This window comes from Zalophus californianus, chromosome 4, assembly GCF_009762305.2.
Source record: "Zalophus californianus isolate mZalCal1 chromosome 4, mZalCal1.pri.v2, whole genome shotgun sequence".
NCBI lineage: Eukaryota > Metazoa > Chordata > Mammalia > Carnivora > Otariidae > Zalophus > Zalophus californianus.
The window spans coordinates 36673746-36692462 of record NC_045598.1 but is presented as its reverse complement, the minus strand read 5'-3'; the positions used below and the strand labels follow the sequence as shown (position 1 = coordinate 36692462).

Below are 18717 nucleotides of genomic sequence, written 5' to 3'. Positions count from 1 at the left end.
TCCATTAGTTTGCCGAGCTGGCTGGAAGTAGGACTGCAAAGAGCCCTTCACCCTGTGCCCCATCTCGGGCCAATCTGAGGAGTCCGTGTATTGAGTACCCATGCAGAAGGACAACAAAGAAAAGGAATCTGGTGGGCTTCTGGGAGGAGGAAACATGAGGCAGATAGAGTATGCACGAGAAGAGGCATCAGGAGCAGACTTGGATGAGGATGTAGGAAGGCCTCCAGGAGGAGTGGCCTAATCACTCAGGTCCCCTGTGGTTCTTGGCCAAGGTCTCCACCTCCTTCATGAACCGGAGACACAGCTCCTCTTCCCATGGCAGAGCAACGCCCTGCACAGCCACAGGAAGTCCCACGGATCCTTGTACCGCCTGCCCAGAGAGCAGGTGGGTGGGCTTAGAGCCTGCTCTCCGCTCACAGGCCCCGTGCCCAGCCTCCCTCACCACCCATCTGCATTAGTCCAAACATCTCATCCGCAATCTACATTAAGGTAGAGATGTCCTGGATCTCAGAGTCCCAGGCTTCCTCAGCTCTCAGGGAAACCTGGAAAAACTATTCTGACTTTATCTGTCTTTAGTTCTCCAGGGTTAAGATGCAAAACTTGCTCCCTGTGCAGACAGCTGACTACAATCATGAAATAAAAAAACAAGTATCCACCCAATGTTCTCAGCAAAGGAAAGAAGAATGTGCAAATCCCTGATCCAGAGCCCGGTCATACTTCTGCACTGAAAGAGGTACCTTGACCCCAAATGCAGACTCAGGAACATGGGGACTGAACCCAAGTGTCTGCCATGAAATCCAAACATACTTAGAGGCATTCAAACATGTTTCCATTGTTTTATGATGATAAGATACAAGCCCTTATCTGTCTTTGTCACGAGTCAAGTCAACTGGCTTCAAGTCCGGGCTCCTTCCACTTCACCTGCCTGTGTGGTGTGGTGGCATGGGTCAAATCTCTTAACCTATGTGTGCCCCCATTGCCAACTTCGTAAAACCTCACAGGACAGTTAGGGGATTTAATGATTTAATAAATATACAGCACTTTTAAACAGTTCCTGGAACAGAGTAAGAGCTCAAGACACATTAGATAGTGTCATTATTATTATTTTCTCAGAATTCAGGTCAGCAGCTCCACTGGGCAACTCTAGCACTAAAATCAATTTCCAGAAAAGTAAGTTACTTAATGTCTGACTCAGACACATACATACTTTTCAGAGTCAGTCTCTCTCTCCCTCCCTTTCTCTCTGTCACCCAAGACAGGGTTGTTATTTTAGATCATGCATTAAATATGCACATGGAAATATTTCCTTTTGTGAAGCCAACTCTGAATTAGTAATAGTAGCATTTATTGGAACACTTCCTATATACAAAGCCTTATACTGATTGCTTCACTGTTTTTCCATTGAACCTTTAGGACAACCCTGCAGGGTAGATATTTTAATTCCCATTTTCCTGGCAAAGACGTTGAGGCTCAGAGAGGAGGAGTGTCCAGTCCAATTCCCTAGTAAGCTCCTAACCAGCAGCATTTGCTCTACTCTTCCTGCCTCTGGGGTCAACTTTCCCTAAGCAAGTGTCAAGAAGCCCGTGGTTTTGTAAAGTATCCTCCCTGGACAAGGACAGAGGCTGACTTGGAGCTCAGAGGGTGTGTCCTCAGAGATGGGATGAAACTGCAGCAGAAGTGATAAAGGATAGAACAGTAGGAATGACTGGCCCCACCCCACTCCCACTCACTCGGGCTGGGATGGAGGCAAGACTCAGTCCTGGCTTGTGTCCCTGGGGGAGAGGTATGGAGGGGGAAACTGACCTCCCAGAAAGATTTGTCAGAACTGTCTCCGTAGTATCCCTTGTAGAAGGCCAGTTCCTCCTCGTCCTGCAGCGTCACCGCGGTGACCGGCACCACGCCAGCGGGGAAGTTCAGGACATTGTACAGGCTCCAGTAGGAGGAGACATCCGTAGGAAGATCCCGGCCAGCCCAGGTCAGGGGACGAAAGAGGCAGGTGGGGAAGAGTGTTGGGTGAGCGCCCCCTCGGGGTCCTTCTCGGAACTGCAGCCCTCTGGGCTTGCAACGTTGCCCGTCTGGGACCAGGAATCCACCTGACCACCGCCTCCTGCTCGCCCCACAGTGGAGGGAAGGAGAGGATGGATGCTATCGAAGCCTTCCTCAGTGCCAGGCACTGTGCTGGCCTCTCTCTGTTACTGATTCCTTGAGTCCTCTCCACCCCTGTGAGGCGGACTTGACTCTTCCCTGTGTACAATGAGGAAACGGAGGTGGTTGACAAGTTAGCTGGTTTTTTCACAGACCACACGGCTGAGGATGGCTGAAGCGTGCAGGGAGGGCAACCCTGAGTTAAAAAGGCAGCTCCCCTGCAGCAGCCACCTGTTTGCAGGGAATGAGTGACAAAGAAGGGGCGGTGATGTCAGCAGAGGACATTGATGCAGGGCCAGGTGTGGGATGTGCATTTGGGCAGCCACTGTGGGGGGACCCAGGGAAAAGGAGTCCAGGCTTGAGGTGGGTTTTCATTCTGCACTGATAACACCTCTGAGACCTGCTCCTGTGCTGGGCAGGGGCCCCAGCATTGGCCCAGAAACTGCCTTGTGCTGAGGCTTCATTTCAGGGGGGCTAGGCCAAAGCCACCTTTTAAAGTGGGGCAGCAGGAAGTCCGTTAAGGGTGAATGCATACGCTAAGTGGAAGAAGCCAGACCCAAAAGCCTCCTTCCTTCTGATTCCATTTACGTGAAATCCCAGAAAAAGCAAAACTATAGTGACAAAAAGCAGCCCAGTGGTTGCAGTTTGCAAGGATAGGGAGAACTGCAAAGGGCCATCAGGGAAATTTGGTGGGTGATAAAAATAGTCTATCTTTTTATTATGGCGGTAGTTACACAATTGTATGCATTTGTTAAAATTTATCAAATTACACTCTGAAAGTTGGTGGGTTTCACTGCATGGGAATTATATTTCAGTAAAGTTCATTTTTCTCCTTTTTTAAGTAAGCTCCATGCCCAACAGGGGGGCTTGAACTCATGACCCTAAGATCCAGAGTCCCATGCTCTACTGACTGAGCCAGTCAGGCGGCCCTCAATAAAATTCATTTTAAAAGTGAATGGAAATTGGGAGTGTCCGCTCACAGGTACAGGGTTTATTTTCAAGATAACGGAAATGTTCTGGAATTAGGTAGCGGTAGTAGTGGCACAGCATTCTAAATACATTCAAAACCACGGAACTGTACACTTTAAAATGGTGAATTTATGTTATCTGAATTTTACCTCAATTTAAGAAATTTTTTTTTTTCAATAGTGAATGGTAACAGAGGTCAAGGCCACAGAAGCTGTGGCAGGACTCTGAAGTCCTGGGCTCTGGGTCTCAACCCCATCAGGACCCAGGTTCGTCTCACCTAATGCCATGCTAGAATGGTCTGTAGAGAAGGCAGGGGTTAGCGGTGGTGTCAGCAGAACATCCAGGTCCAAGGACCTCCACTTGGCTATGAACTCTTGCTGATACTCCTGCAGGAACAGGGAGGGGTGGGAGGGGTAAGACCAGCAGAAGTCACTGTTTGCAAGGCAAGGTCAGGTGCTGCCAGGCCCAGTGGCATTCAACATCAGGAAGAATTCCCAGGCTGTGAGATGTACCCTAAGATATCTGGGGCACGGGAGGAGGGGTCAGGGCCTTCCCGGGGGCTGAGGTGAAAGGATGGGAAGAGGAGTCTCCGGCTGCAATTATTTGGGAACAACGTATCATCCTGGCCCCAAAGAGATGGACTAAATTAACCTCCCATGTCCCCAGGCCTCCCCATCCAGGTGTAGCCCACCCCCAATCTGGCCAGTCCTGTCACCACCCAGGTCTCTGCTGCCCCTGCTCCAGCAGTCCCTTGAGGTCTCTTCAGGCACACATCACCTCCACTGCTGTGTGATGTTCCCGCAGTTTTTTGGGAGTCCTGGGGGAATAAAGAAGACACAGAAGTCCAAAGGTCAGCATGGGAGGACTCCCTTTTATACAAATTGGGACATTACAACCAAGAGCTAGAGCCTAGTCTCCGTGCAAGCTGCAAGTCAGCTGATGGGCTGGGAATGACCCTGTGTCTTGTTCACTGACCAAAACACCTTGCCTGTCCAGTGCTCCCAAGAGTCCACACCCTCTGGTCAATGCCCCACCCACCAGCCACAGGGACTCCAAGCTCCCCCCAAAACCACAGGTTCTTCCCCTAACCTGAGGCCCCCAGTCAGCCCTCGGGCTACTCCAGCCCCAATTCCAACCTTAACCCCAACCCAAACCCAAACCCAATCTCAACTCAGGCCCAACCTTTACCCCAGCCTAAGCTAATTCTAGCCTGAGCTCAGAGCTTAACTCCAAATCAAACCCCAGCCCCAAAGTAGCCCCAATCTCAACCCCACTCAAAAGCCTAAATTTAACCAGTGTCAGATATAACCCTAAAAACCTAATTAGATCCCAAAGTCTAAACAGCCCTTGCCCCCAGTGGATGCCAACTCTAGCCACATGGCCCTTACTTAATTCCCCCCACCCCGTAGAAGATGCCTGTGAGCTTCACCTGAGGAGACTAGCACTCACCCCATTCCACGAATCTCTTTCAACTTCTGGCTAGCTCAGGGCTCCTAGAGATGAGGAGAGAGGGAGAGACCCATTCAGAAACCACAGGGCAACACCAGTCTGCCCAGAATTAGGGTCCAGAAAAAGCAACTCTGCAGAAGCTTCTACTCCTCCGCAAGCCTTTAGCCCCCTCTAAGCCCCCACCCCCTCTCTAAAACCCCTTCCTCTTTCTGAGATGCACCCCTCTCTCTAAAAGCACCGCTTTCTTTTGGCCCCCATCAGCCTTTTCAGTTCCTCTTCTCTGAGCCCCCACTACTCTCTGGGCCTCATTCTGAGTCCTCTTCTGAGGGCTTCTCCCCTCCTGAATGCCTCCCCCACCTTCGGCCCACACTCACTATGTACTTCAGGATATAGGCCAAGAAACTCTTGAGAGGGTCCGGCAGGCGGAGCACGTTGATCACTGTCTTTATGCAAGGGTCCACAATGTCCCCCTCACTGAGGAACCACAGACACGTATCCGGTCAGTCACAGCATTTCAGCCATCGACTGGCTCTCGTCCCCACCCAACTCCCACTCCAGAGGGAAGCCATGGAAGGAGGTGTGACCCAGAGGAACACTTCTTTTCCCACCAGCACCACCCCTGGAACACACACATCCTGAAGACGGGGACCGGGTTGCTGACTTGCTGTTTAAGGTCACACAATTAACCAGAGGCATCCCACCAGCCCAGGCCCACACAGTCCCTTCCTAGGGCTCAGGTCACCACCAGCCCTGTCCCCAGCCCCATGCCCTACATCTGAGTCCTGACAAACGCACAGCTTCTCCAGAAGGGTGGCCCCTCCATCAGCAAACAGACCTCCCATGAGCAGGTGCTCGACAGCATACTCTATACGGGGGCGGAGAAGGGGATGACCTGGGAGACAGAGGCTGAGTCAGGGCCTGGAGCGCTTCCCACCCCGCCCGGGATTCTCTGCATCCCTCAGGATTTAAAGAGAGGATAGCACATCACCACCGTCTCCATCCACCTGAGCCCCTCCGCTGCCATGACACTCCCTCACCCCCCACGGAGACGCCATGGCATTCAAGCAACCCTCATTTCCTGCCTGCTCCACTGTGATCCTGCCCCAGGCCATGTGTTTCACATATGTGAGCTCATTTAACCTTCACAGCCGCCCCGTGTGGTAGAAAACTGAGGCTCAGGGGGGTTATGAGGCTGGTCCAAGATTACATATGTCGCCAACCAGCAATTCTCAAAGGGGAGGCAGGACCAGGACAAGCCAATGGGTGTGGGAGGCAGGGGTTGGGGGAGGAAGGTGATTTTGAGGACAGGAATCTCCTCACAGCCATTTGATAGACGCAACAGAAACCCAGGCTATAAGAATTATGGGAGTGAGTCCCTGAGTCCCCATCCCTGAAGGGGGAAACCGCAAAACCTTGATGCCTTCCTCACAGGTTGGGCCCACCCTGCCCCCACCTGCAGCCCATCAGTTTTCTCCAGGAAACTTAGGGGAAACACAGTGATGTTAGCACCTCAGACTCAGATATAATTTCCTTCCTCTCCAAGAATGGCCCAGCCCAACATCCTCACCAGTATGGCTTCCCTCCCAATCCAGGCTAAGCAAGCCTACCTGATGTCCTTCTGCAGCCTGGAGCAGCCTGGAGGTGAGCCTCATGGCCCTGGCCATGCTAGGAGTTGGCTGGGCGAAGCCATCTGATTCACAGTAGCCAATTCGAAGGGGCTGGTTACTGGAGTGTACCTGTGGGCAAGAAGAGCTGGGTGGGTCTCAGAAGACACTGAGGCCTCTTCAAGAGCCAGACTGGGACCTTGGGCCACAGCTGTCTTCAACCCAGGGGAATCTACAGAAACTCCCTAAGACCCCCTTGGAGCCTCTCTATGTACTTTCCAGGCTCTAGGTCCTCTGGAGAAACCCCTGGAAGGGCAAATGGATGGGGACATGATTGAGGGGGTGCGGTAGATAGGCAGATAGATGGTAGATAGATTCATGAATGAGTGGGTGGGCATATGTATGAGACGGTGAATGGATGGGTGGGCAGAGGATCAAATGGATAGATGGGTGGGTGGAAGAATGGGTGGTTGGAATTGAGGGGGGGCAGGTAAGTAAGTAGGTGAATAGACACAAAGACCCTTAAGCTAAAAAACAGCCAGAAGAGGATGGAGATGGAGAAATTAGTAGAGGCAAATAATGGGTGACAGAAAATGATCACAGGTTGATTGTATTAGGATGTGTGTAGAGATCAGATGAGTAGACATTGACTGAATGGTAGAAGAGACTTTCCCTATGGAGAGGGTTCTAGAGCAGATAAGGCTGGGTTCAAAGCCCAACTCTGCCAGTTACTAGCTATGTGATCATAGGCAAGTCACTTCATTTCCCCTCAGTTTCCTTGCCTGTAAATGAGAAGCACAATGCTCATTCTATAGAGTGAGTATTAGGATGAACTACAAAGAGCCTGCACATAGTAGGTACCAATAAATGTTGAATAAACTATTGAATAAATGAAGCCTGCCAAAGCTGGCAGGGCCTGGAGCAATCTTCTGGTCCAACCTCTTTATTATACCACTGGGGAGACTGGGGCCTAAAAAGAGATGTGACTTGGCCGAGGTTACCTAGAGGACTGGAAGCCCAGCTTAACCAGATAGTGGCTAGATGAGTGGATGGATGGGGAGACTCTCTAAACCATACTTGCTGAATGTCATGTCTGTGTGTGTGTTGGGACTATGACGATGGAGTCCCTCTCTGGGGGCAGTATTAGCTATGGGTCCAAGGAGCTGGGAGGCCAAAGCAGCTGTTGTCCAGCAGAGATGGGAAGTGAATATGACTGAACATGTGGGCTTCTTGGTCACTGTACCCTGGGCTGGGAAAAGCGGTCTTCATAGAAGATGGTCAGATGGTAGACATGTCAACAAGGAAAGAAAGGAGCGGAGAGGTGGGAGTCCTCCAGGCCTGCTCCCCAACCAGCTCACCTCCTCCCTGAAGGGCATGAAAGGCACAGCGGGGTCCAATCGGTGCATGTCTTCACTTAGCAGGGCTCGCATACACAGCACCAGGCTCTCCACATCCCGGGCTATGGGGCCACCCACTGTAGTCACTGAACAGAAAGGAGGCAGATTTCTCTCATCCCTTCTGCTCTGGGGACCCCCACGGCCTGGCCTCAGAGGGTGGGGCCCAAGACCATGATCAGGGTCAAAGGGTCCTGGGACCAACCTGGGTCAGGGGTTGGGGACAGGCAGAGTTGGCACACCAGCCAAAGCATCTCCGGTGCCTGACAGGAGAATCTTAGCTGGGGCAGAACATCAAGAGACAAGTAGGAGAGACTAAGGCTAGATAGTAGGAAGCACTTCTCACTGGACTTGGGGGGAGGCCAGGTGGGAGCCATGCTATCCCTTCAGATTGCTTTATCACCGGTGGGGCTAATCTGAGATAGGGGCTGAGTGAAATGTCCTTGGGAGGAAGGCGGACAGGTTATCTTTGAATGGGTGTAGCCACGGGCACAGTCAGCTTACCTGATTTCTTTTTTTTTTTCCCAAAGATTTTATTTATTTATTCATGAGAGACAGAGGGAGAGAGAGAGAGAGAGAAGCAGAGGGAGAAGCAGGCTCCCAGGGAGCAGGGAGCCCGATGCGGGACTCGATCCAGGATCCTGGGATCATGACCTGAGCCGAAGGCAGACGCTTAACCATCTGAGCCACCCAGGCGCCCAGCTTACCTGATTTCTTGACTTTCTTGACCAACAGCAGAGGCGATTCCAGAGTAGCTGCACAACCCCGCCCACCCAGAGTCCCGCTCAGCCCTTGAAGGGACCGGCCTGAGAGCCGAGGCTTTAGTAGCCAGCCAAGCACTCCCCCAGGAACCAGCACCCAGCAAGAGGAGCTGCTTCAACCCTGTCGTGACCCCTACTGCCCACAGCATTAAGTCTGATCTCTTTGACTGCCTTCAAGGCTCTGGAGTATCAGCTCCTTCCACAGCATCCCCTTCTAGACCTTCCACACACACATATTACTCCAGGCAAAGTAAGTTGCTCACAGTTTACAGCCTTCTAGACTCTACGCCATCTCTGCATATCCATCCTTCAAAGCCAAGCTCAGATTCTGCCTCTTCCAGGAAGCCTTTCCTTCCCTTGCCCTGCTTCTGAAAGTTTAAAGTCTAGGCTTTTAATAAATCTCTGTTGAAGAAAAGGTCAGCTTCATCCTGTGAATTCCCACAAGCTTTGACCCTCTCTTAGAGCCCCATCACTTTCTGACTCAGCCATTTGCATGTCTAATAGCACAACAAGGGCAGGTACTAGGTCTGAGAGTGTTCTGTGTCCCCAGCACAAGGGCCACCACAGTGTAGGTACTCGGCGGGGGGGAGGGGGAGGCTGAAAGATAGGTGATGAAGGAACAGAGGCAGTGGATGGATGGGGAGATAAATGGATGAGTGAATGAATTAACGAATGAAAGGAAGAATGTGTATAAATTTGTCAAGGGCTGGGATATTTGTCCTTTTGTTTACCGATATATCCCAAGTACCTAGTACAGTGTCAGTCACAAAGTAAACACTCAATAAATATTTGTTAGATAAATTAAATGGTGGATGAATAGTGAAATTGACTGATGGATAGAGACCGGGATTGTGATTGCATAGGTGGATGAATAGGCAAAGGATGGATAGCTGGGAAAAGGGATGGACCAATGAGTGACTAAGGGAACAGGTAGGTAGATGGGTAGATGTAAAGACAAATGAATTAATGAACAAATGAATTAATGAATGAGTAGAAGGTCTTTTCTACTGCCACCTATACCAGACACGGTGTGCTGATCTGGGGCTGAAGCAGGAGTATTTGAAGCCCTCCTAACTTTAGCCACTTCCCCTAGTACTGAGGTGAGTGGATAAGAGTTGATGTGCCAAGCAGGCCCCTCTACTCCCCCAGACTTCTGTTCCCCTAGGCTGGGCTGAGCCCCCCGCCCCCATCACCAGCACCAAGTACCTGAGGCAGTATCCCGTGGTCTGGAAGCCACAGACCCCACAAAAGCTGGCTGGTATGCAGATGCCGCCAGCAGTGTCGGACCCCATGCCCAGGATGGAACCCCCTTGTGCCAGCATGACTCCCTCACCCCCTGAGGAGCCCCCACGTGTCTTCTTTAAATTCAGAGGGTTCAGGGTCCGTCCATAGATGGGGTTGCTGCAATAAAAGCTGACGGAAACAGAAGAAAAGGGGCTGGGAGGTGAAAGTTTAACTGGGGAAACGTCCCTCCCCGTGTAGAGACTGACCCCCTCAGGAGTCAACCCCGGGCCTGCTTTGGCTCGCATGCTCCTCCCCAGGGCTGAGCCCTCCTGGTCTCCTTTACGGCTGAGGTGAGGGCCCACTGCCACAAGGAAGACCAAGAGTGGACACCAACCACAACTCCTAACCTAAGGACAGGAGCCCCCAGCCCTGCTGTCAGAATTGGGAACAGGTTCCTCACAACAGTAGGCACGCTGAATGCTATGGGAGAGGAGGGAAAAGCTAGATAAACACAAAGATGAAACTCTTCAGAACCCCAGAGCCTGAGGGCCTGGAGAGACGATGAAGTCCACCCACACATTATAAGATGAGGAAACCGAGGCTCAGGGGGCAGGAAAGACTTGCCCAAGAACCTCGGTCCTCACGGTCTGCTTGACTGGCCCTCAGCTCACCCTCTGCCCTGAGTCAGGCCTTTACGTTGCTGTCAGTGCTGGGCCCACCTCCAAACCCAGCCCCGCCCACCCACTTCAGAGACCTGAGCAGTGTCTGGGGGATGATGGTCTTAACGAAGGGAATAGCTCCCTGAGCCTTGAGCGCTTTCACAATGACCCCATCCTTGGCCGTGGGCTTCTCCAGGAACTGAGCCAGGCCACACACAGAGTCATGGCCCTGCAAGGAAGTGACATTAGCCCACAGAGGTCAGGATGCAACCACCCAGTGGACAGACTCTCCTCCTCACTCTGCTCCCGCTCCACGCATTGTCACGGCCTCTGAGACGCACGTGCTGCCCCCTTAGGAGAATTCACCCGAGTGGCAGAAGACCATGGTGGGTCAGAGCCAGACTACTGGGTTCAGCTCCCAGCTGCCACTTTCTAGTTGTGCTTCCTTGATTACATAACTCGCCCAATGTCACACACTCAGAGGCTCACAGGCTCAGTGACGTATGGGGACACACACATACGTGTACGCATGTGAACCCGGCCCACCTTGCAGTCATAGGTGTCCTTGGGGCTGATGGGGACCCCATAGAGAAGGCCTCTCTCAGTCTTCTTGAGCTTCTTCAATACCTGCAGTTCCTCCTCATGCTCGCCCAGGAAATCCGTCAGGCAGTTTACCTTCTTATGTACCTTCAGGGCCTGAGCAACATTGAAGGAGACCAGATAAGGGGCTCAGGTTGAAGCCAGACATGGGGTACTCAGTCACCCACCACCCTGACTCAGAGCAGAATAGAAATGACCAATGACTGTGGCATGTACCCCCCTCCCAAGCCAGCTATAGCGCCATGATGTTACACCGGCCCCCACGTCTTGTGAGGAAGACAACAGGTGACAGCCCCCACCCCACTCCTGACCCAACCCCCACCTCCTCTAAGTAGCTAGAGAGGATGCTCTCCAGACTGAGCTCTTCATCCTGCAGCTTCTGGGCCAGACTCTCCAGGGGCAGCTCCAGGATGGCCTTGGGGTTCAGGGAGGGTTCCTGTGGAGATGGGAGGTCAGAGGTCAATGACTGATTCGCTCCAGTCCACTCGCACACACTCAACATCACCTCCCCACACCCCACCTGATACGCAGTTGCACACCCATCCATGTGTTGCACACGCTCCTGGACTCATCCTTAGCATGAAGAACATTTCCTGATCGGTCTCCAGGTTGGCATGAAAGTCCTGGATGTTCCCTATGTCTCTGCCTCCCCAGTGCCCATGGGCACAGAGGAGGGCCTGCCCCCTTGTGTTGCTACCCAGAAGGGGCACAACGGCAGTGGGCGTGACTCTATCTGCACGTTTTGGGACTCAGGGGTTATGGAAGTGAGGTTCATCTCTGTAGGGTTTGCCTTCAGTGGGGCACCCCAACATCCCAACTTTCCTTCTTATCCAGCCTTCCCATTCCTGGTGATCTGACCTGGGGAAGGGCATCTTAGTGCCTGAGCTCAGAACTCCCCCACCTGTATGCCTCAAGGACTTTCAGAAGGGCCCAGACATGGATCCCTCTAGAATAGAGTGGGCAACTGGCTAGAATGCACCTCAATGGCTGCATTGTGGCTAAAAGGAAATCCTTCTGAGTCACTTAGCAAAAAGCCACTCCCACAAGTTTCCCACCACCCCCAGCTGCCCTAGCCCCTGCCATGGGACTCTGCCCTCTCTTCACAGTCCAGCAGGTAAAAGGTTAATGCCCGGCCCAGCAGGGACCCTCAAGGCACAGCCCCTGATTCCCTCAAGGACTCTGAAGAGCCAGCTTGAGCTCATCGCTTGCCCTGCTCCCCCCAGCCCTAAGGAGCCCCAGTAGGACCCTCCAGGGACCATCCCAGCACATGCTGACCCCCAGGCACACCCCAAGACTACCTGTCAGCCCCCAATTCCTACATATCTACCTGGAGAGATGACACCCCTCTGGGCAAGTGCCCAGTATCCATCTGGACCCCTGAGGTTACCGCTCCCCTGCAGTTGTCCTCACATGGCCACTTGTAAAAATGGAAGCCTCTCAGGGAGCTGGGGAGAGGTGGGGAGAGCAAGCAGAGGGAGCTCATGGCCACTGGAGGCGGCTGCTGGGACTGCCCCTTTGCTGGCATGGCAGGCACTCCAGTGACTTGGTGGGCTGGGCGGGGCTGCCAAGGGCCCAGTAATACAGCCACCAGCCCAGTTAGTGTTCCTTCCGTAATAGAACAAATTCATCGAAACTCACCAAATGCCTGCCCAGCAAGGATAACATTAGTTTTATCATTACTACAGTGAGAGCTAGTGAATCGTGTAAGACTGATGAATCACAGACCTTACCCCTGAAACAAATAATACATTATATGTTAATAAAAAATAAAAATAAAAAATAAAGTGAAAGGTCTCACTTAGGTAGTGCTTGCTGCGTACCAGGCACCACTGTAAACATTATGAACTCGCTCGAGTACTATAATTATAATCATCACCCCATTGTAGAGATGAGGATGTTAAGGCACAAAGGAGTTTTTTTAAAAAATAGATGCATCAGGGGCACCTGGGTGGTGTAGTCGGTTGGACGACTCTTTTTTATTTTTTTAAGGTAGACTATTTTTTCTTAAGATTTTATTTATTTATTTCCAGAGAGACAGTGAGAGAGAGAGAGAGAGCAAAAGCACAAGCACAGGGAGCGGCAGGCAGAGGGAGAAGCAGGCTCCCTGCTGAGCAAGGAGCCCGATGTGGGGCTCGATCCCAGGACCCTGAGACCATGACCTGAGCCGAAGGCAGCCGCTTAGCCGACTGAGCCACCCAGGCGTCCCTTATGATGGCATTCTAATAACAATATTTATGACTTAGCTGACAACAGAGATGCTTGATTAATAGAATCTCAGCATTAGAACAGCTAGAGGATTGTGAGTATAATTGCTACAGGTTTGGCAGAAGCCAAGCAAGGACTCAATACAAGGAGTGACATCAATGATGTCGACAGAAAGTCTCTATTTAATGAGACTACAAGTCACCTAATGACTCTCGGTTTATTGGGAGAGCTTTGAAAGACAGGGAAATCTTCCGAAGATGTGAGCCACATCAAAAGATCCCCACAAGTTTTCTATAAATTAACAGATCACTTGGAAATTATTAGGATAAGTTGATAGAAGAACTGAGCCTCAACTTATTTCACTTTCAAGTCATTTTAACATATACTTTGGTTTAGAACAAATCCCCCTCCTGCCACGTCCCACGGCTCCACAGCCCCATCTGGCCTTCTCCACACTCACTGGTGCTGCCTCCTATCATGGTTTAAAAATCAAAGAAAATATATTTTAAAGTTGTTAGTTAATTGATGTATTATTAATGTTTCCAAAGCAGTTGTGAAACATGTTTAATATCGTCAAAACCTTCAACCGTCAGGGGGGCTTATGTCCTCCTGAGGTGACCAGAGCTTCCTAGCCAGCAGCCTTCAGCCATGAGCAGCTTGTCCATTTACCCCGGTGGACTCTGAGTATTATTTTCTATGCGCTCTACAGAAACACTGCCTTATCTCAGGCTTTTCTCTCTCCGGAACTGTCTTTCCTCTTCCTTCCTCCTTTTGGAAAACTCCTACACATCCTATAAGGCTCAGCTCCAACACCACCTCTCCATGAAGCCTTCCCCACCCAACCCTCTCCAGATGGACCAAAGCCCTTCCTGCCAGGTCCCATAGTTCCATGGGCATTTGGCCCTCACCACACTCAGCTGAGCTGCCTCCCATCACAGTTTGCATAGCTCTGCATGCACACACAGTTTGCATGCACACACCATGCTACACTCAGACCGGGAGCATCTTTAAGGCAAGTTGAAGTCAGATGTCAGATTCATCCTGATTATGAATCTGTATCCAAGGCCCAGCAAAAGGCAAGACCAGAGGAGCCCTCTATAAGATGTTGCTAAGTTGAACCGAATTGGATTTGTTTGAACCCTGCCAGGGTTTGACCTATGTCTCAGCCTCCTACCTCCCTGGGACATAAAGCTGGACACCTGAGGCCTTGAGGGTATCCTTGGCAGAGGGGAAGGTGCCCAGGATGGACCTGTGTAGCTTTGTTGGGAAGAGAATAAGGTACTGAATGCCAAGAGGTCTGTAGCCTTGGGGGAAAGCTGGAGACACCAGGGACGACCTCATCCCTTCCACTCCTCCAGCCAAGCAGACCCACACCACCCCCACCAGGTACCCAGCCCAAGAGCTCTACATACCAGATGCCCACACATATACCAAGCAGATGCCCAGACCTACACAGAAGCAGATGTCCTCACACGTCAGACACCTGACCACACAGGCACATGCTCAACCAAACATTCAGACCCAAACCAGCCACACATATCTAGATGTACACACTCCCATCTGTAACACAACACATACACACCCAGCCAGGCACACACACCACAAGCCCATAACCAAACACAAGCAGCACACAGCCAGGCACACCACTCAACCAGCACACAATAACAAGGCAGCAGGAGGCACCCATAAGCAGGTTCTGGTGTGTGCAGTGAAGGAACCCAAATACACCACCGTGCACATGCATGCACACACACACACACACACACATGCACACGAATCCTCTCCATCACACTGATTCACCACAGCAACCCCGTTAGCCCAGATTTCTTGCTCACCAACCAGGGAGGGGCAGCTGCTCTCTGGGGGCAGATTGATTTATCCAACTAATTAGCCCCAATTAATATTAATACACATTCTCAGGAACTGCAGCAGCTCGGGCAGAGAAGCTGCCCCTTGGGGCCATCAATCACCATCCAGGGGACGGCAGAGGACATTCAGGAGCTCCAGAGCATGGGGATAGCACCTCAGGCATTATCCCCAGCCCCCACTCCCAGAGCTCCCAGGGAGTCTGCCACCATCAACCACAGTTGGGGACCCTAAGATACCATGAGCCCACCCCTCGTAGGGCAGTTGGGGAGCCCAGGAAGGGGCTGTCACGTCTTCCAGGCCCCACAGCAGACCTCAAACACAATGGAAGGTGGGCCGCCTCTCCTTCCCATCCTGCTCTCTGCTACTCTAGGCAGGTTCTGCTGCGACACCCACAGCTCAGTCCCTTCACCTTCAAGTCCCAGCCCAGCCGCGATGATTGACCCAGTGCCTTGAAATGTCCCCACCTAAGCTGTCAAAAGTCCCTTTTAAGACACAGAGCTTCCTGGGAGGACCCCATCTCCAGTGACCACCCTGTGCTTTGCATGTATCAGGTGCTCTCAAACATTTGCAGAACCCGGTGGCAGGGGGATGGGAAGGAGAACGTGTAGACCCGGGTTCCTGTGTCAGTGGGGTGTGGGAGTACTCAGGGGCTAAAAGAGACCTGAAAGAAGACCTCCTCCCTCCAATTGCTTCCATCAGTTTATCTTATTTCTTTTCTTTTCCTTTTTTTTAAAGATTTTATTTATTTATTTAATTGACAGAGAGAGAGGGAACACAAGCAGGGGGAGTGGGAGAGGGAGAAGTAGGCTTCCTACTGGGCAGGGAGCCCGATGCAGGGCTCGATCCCAGGACTCTGGGATCATGACCTGAGCCGAAGGCAGCTGCTTAACCACTGAGCCACCCAGGCGCCCCCCTGGGGCGCCTATCTTATTTCAACAAAAAGCTCGAGTGAACACCCGCCACGTTACTGAGTCCCGTGCGGGCACTGGGAGAACAAAGAAAACCCACGGCCCCCAATCTCATTGGGTTGGAAGTACATGGATGGAGGAGGAACTGACAGCAATACAAAAAGCCAGCATGGGGAGAGCTGGGGGTAGGGGGCTGTCCGCCGCCCCAGGCTCCTTGTCTTCTGAAGGGGATGGGGCAGTGGTCCTGAGGTGAGACCCGCCTATTGGGATGGAGGGCTGGGGGGCCTCCGGGAGAGGCGTCCGCTCACCTGCTGCCGGAGACGCTGGGCCAGGGCCTCCATCTGCTGCAGTGCCACCCCCTATGCTTCTGTGCCCCGGGGATCTTGCTTCGTGCTGGAGCATGCTGCCAGAAGAGCAGGGCAGCCCCCAGCAGGGCCAGCAGGAGTACCAGCAGCCAACCTACCCCCGGCATCAGGGAACCTGTGTGGATAGAGCAACTGTTTCCTCGAGGGCCCTGCCTGCTGACTGGCCAGCTAGATGCTCGAGCGCCCTCCCACAGCTGGCGCATCAAGGGGCCGAAGCCAGCATGACCCTGCACGGCGCAGAAGCCAAACTCCTCCCACCTGGTTCCTGGCCCTACCTGGACTTCCTGGAGACAAAAGCCCTCGTGCCTCGGGCAATGCAGAGGAAGAGGCTTGGGCAGAGACCAGCCTGAAGAGGAGCCCACGCCTGCAGGTGGGCAGGGGACCAGGCTCTGATCGGACCTCCTCACACACTTCTCCCCCATCCTGCCCCTCAAACACCCCACCAGAACCCTGGTCTGACCTGTGGCAGTTCCTAATGGAGTTGTCCCTGGGGGTTCCCGTTTCTTCCAGGATAATTGCCCACCCCCTGAACACAGTTCACAGGCTATATAGAGGTGGACCGAACAGGCTCACTCTGGAGGGCGTCTGGGGCCCAGGCAGAGAAGAAAGCAGGGACCCTGGCGGGAGCAGGCATCAGCCCCAGGGGAAATGATGCCAGGAAGTGAGGACCGAGGCAGGCGGGCAGAGCCCTCACCCCTGCCTCTGTTACCCTCACTAGGCTCTCATTCCCGACTGTAACGCAAGGCCACACTTGGGATCCTGGGACTCCAGCCTCCCCAGTCGATTGGTTCTCCCTTCCAATCTTCTCATTGTTCCAGGAGCTCCCTATAGGCCGCGGGAGCAGTGGAGAGGAGTATGAGCCTAGGGAGGTGAGGAGGTGCAAATGGCTCCCTGGAGGAGGAGCAGAAACAACGGGAAGATACGGGGCAGCAGAGGAGGAGGGACTGGTTTGGGAGCCCTCTGGCTCTTGCTGGATCTTCTGGCCCAGTCCTGTCTCAGAGGGAAGAGAGGAGCGACCCATCACAACTGAGGCTGCCAGTCATTGGGACCAGGAGTGGTGGTTCCGCCCTTGAGACGGGGACATTGGAAGCAGAATTGGTGGAAAGGAGATGTTTGTGGTTGGTAATGTTGAGTCTGAGCACCTGAGGGTTGCCCAGGGCCAAATGTGGAGTTAGCAATTGACCTGTTGGTCACAACCCAAAGGGTAACCCCAAGGTCATCCACCCTCTAATACTCTGTGTCCTCACCAACAGGTCTCTGGAACTAGCCCCTCTCATTGGCAAACTCCCCAGGTCCTTCCTCCTCTTTTCAGACCATTTCCTTCCCCCATACCAAGGCCTCCCTCGCTGAACCCTGGCTCTCCCCTGATGGCTCAGCTCCCCCAGGAAATCTAGCATCCCTGCCCCTTACAGCACCCTAAATCTTGCTACATCCTTTCTCAAGTTGCACCCCTCCATTAGCACATCACCCCATTTTATTTCTTCATCCGCACTTACCATTAGCTGAAATTATCGTTTACTTATTCCTTACCTCCCTCCCTAGAAAGTAAGTTCCATAAAAGCAAGGACCTTGGGGCATCTGGGTGGCTGTCGTTAAGCAGCTGCCTTCGGCTCAGGTCATGATCCCAGGGTCCTGGGATCGAGCCCCGCATTGGGCTCCCTGCTCGGCGGGAAGCCTGCTTCTCCCTCTCCCACTCCCCCTGCTTGTGTTCCTGCTCTCACTATGTCTCTCTCTGTCAAATAAATAAATAAAATCTTAAAAAAAAAAAAAAAGCAAGGACCTTGTCAGCCCTTTTCAAAATGCCTGGCACAGAGCAGGTGCTTGGTAATACTTTTTTTTTTTTTAAGATTTTATTTCTTTACTTGTCAGAGAGAGAGAGAAAGGGAGAGAGAGAGAGCAAGAACAAGCAGGGGGAGTGGCAGGCAGAGGGAGAAGCAGGCTTCCCTGCTGAGCAAGGAGCCCGATGTGGGACTCAAGACAGGACCCTGGGATCATAACCTGAGCCGAAGGCAGACACTTAACCGACTGAGCCACAGTAATACTTCTTAAATGGAGGAATGATAGGTGGGTTGAGCCCTTCATTCCCACCTTTTCCTCTACGTGTTTCTGCTGGCTCCTTCCTAGCAGCATTTAACACGCTTAAGTCTCTCTCATAAAAAAAAAAAAAAGAGGGGGTGCCTGGGTGGCTCGGTTGGTTAAGCATCTAATTCTTGATTTCAGCTCAGGTCGTGATCTCAGGGTTGTGAGATGAAACCCCATGTCAGGCTCTGCACTGGGCGTGAGGACTGCCTGGGATTCTCTCTCTCCCTCTCCCTCTGCTCCCCCTTTCCCCACTCACTCTCTCAAAAAAAAAAAAAACAAACAAGAAACAAGCCTTCACTGGATACCTAATGAGTACCAGGCACCTTGGTGGGTACTGGACACATGAGAGCAAATCCCACGCACCCCGACCCCAAATGGCCTCCCCGGCCTAAGACACCCAGGGTTACCACTCCCAAACTCTGTGGTGGGAAACTTGAGGAGGGGGCAGCCCAGGCGGGCTGGTAGGCTCTGGACTTGATTATG

General features: G+C 52.4%; 1 protein-coding gene across 1 annotated transcript; it reads right to left on the bottom strand.

Annotated features, from left to right (window-relative positions):
• Window positions 1-241: 241 nt before the first annotated feature.
• On the bottom strand, window positions 242-16445 carry LOC113912572 (vitamin D3 hydroxylase-associated protein-like). Its single transcript, XM_027575938.2, is given in 17 exon segments — window positions 242-370; window positions 1804-1951; window positions 3394-3500; window positions 3892-3931; window positions 4564-4607; window positions 4938-5037; window positions 5359-5440; window positions 5443-5455; window positions 6171-6299; window positions 7526-7653; window positions 8282-8316; window positions 9529-9735; window positions 10301-10434; window positions 10752-10901; window positions 11128-11241; window positions 16096-16145; window positions 16148-16445. Coding segments are annotated over 17 exon segments (1818 nt in total). The 5' UTR covers window positions 16356-16445.
• Window positions 16446-18717: the final 2272 nt, after the last annotated feature.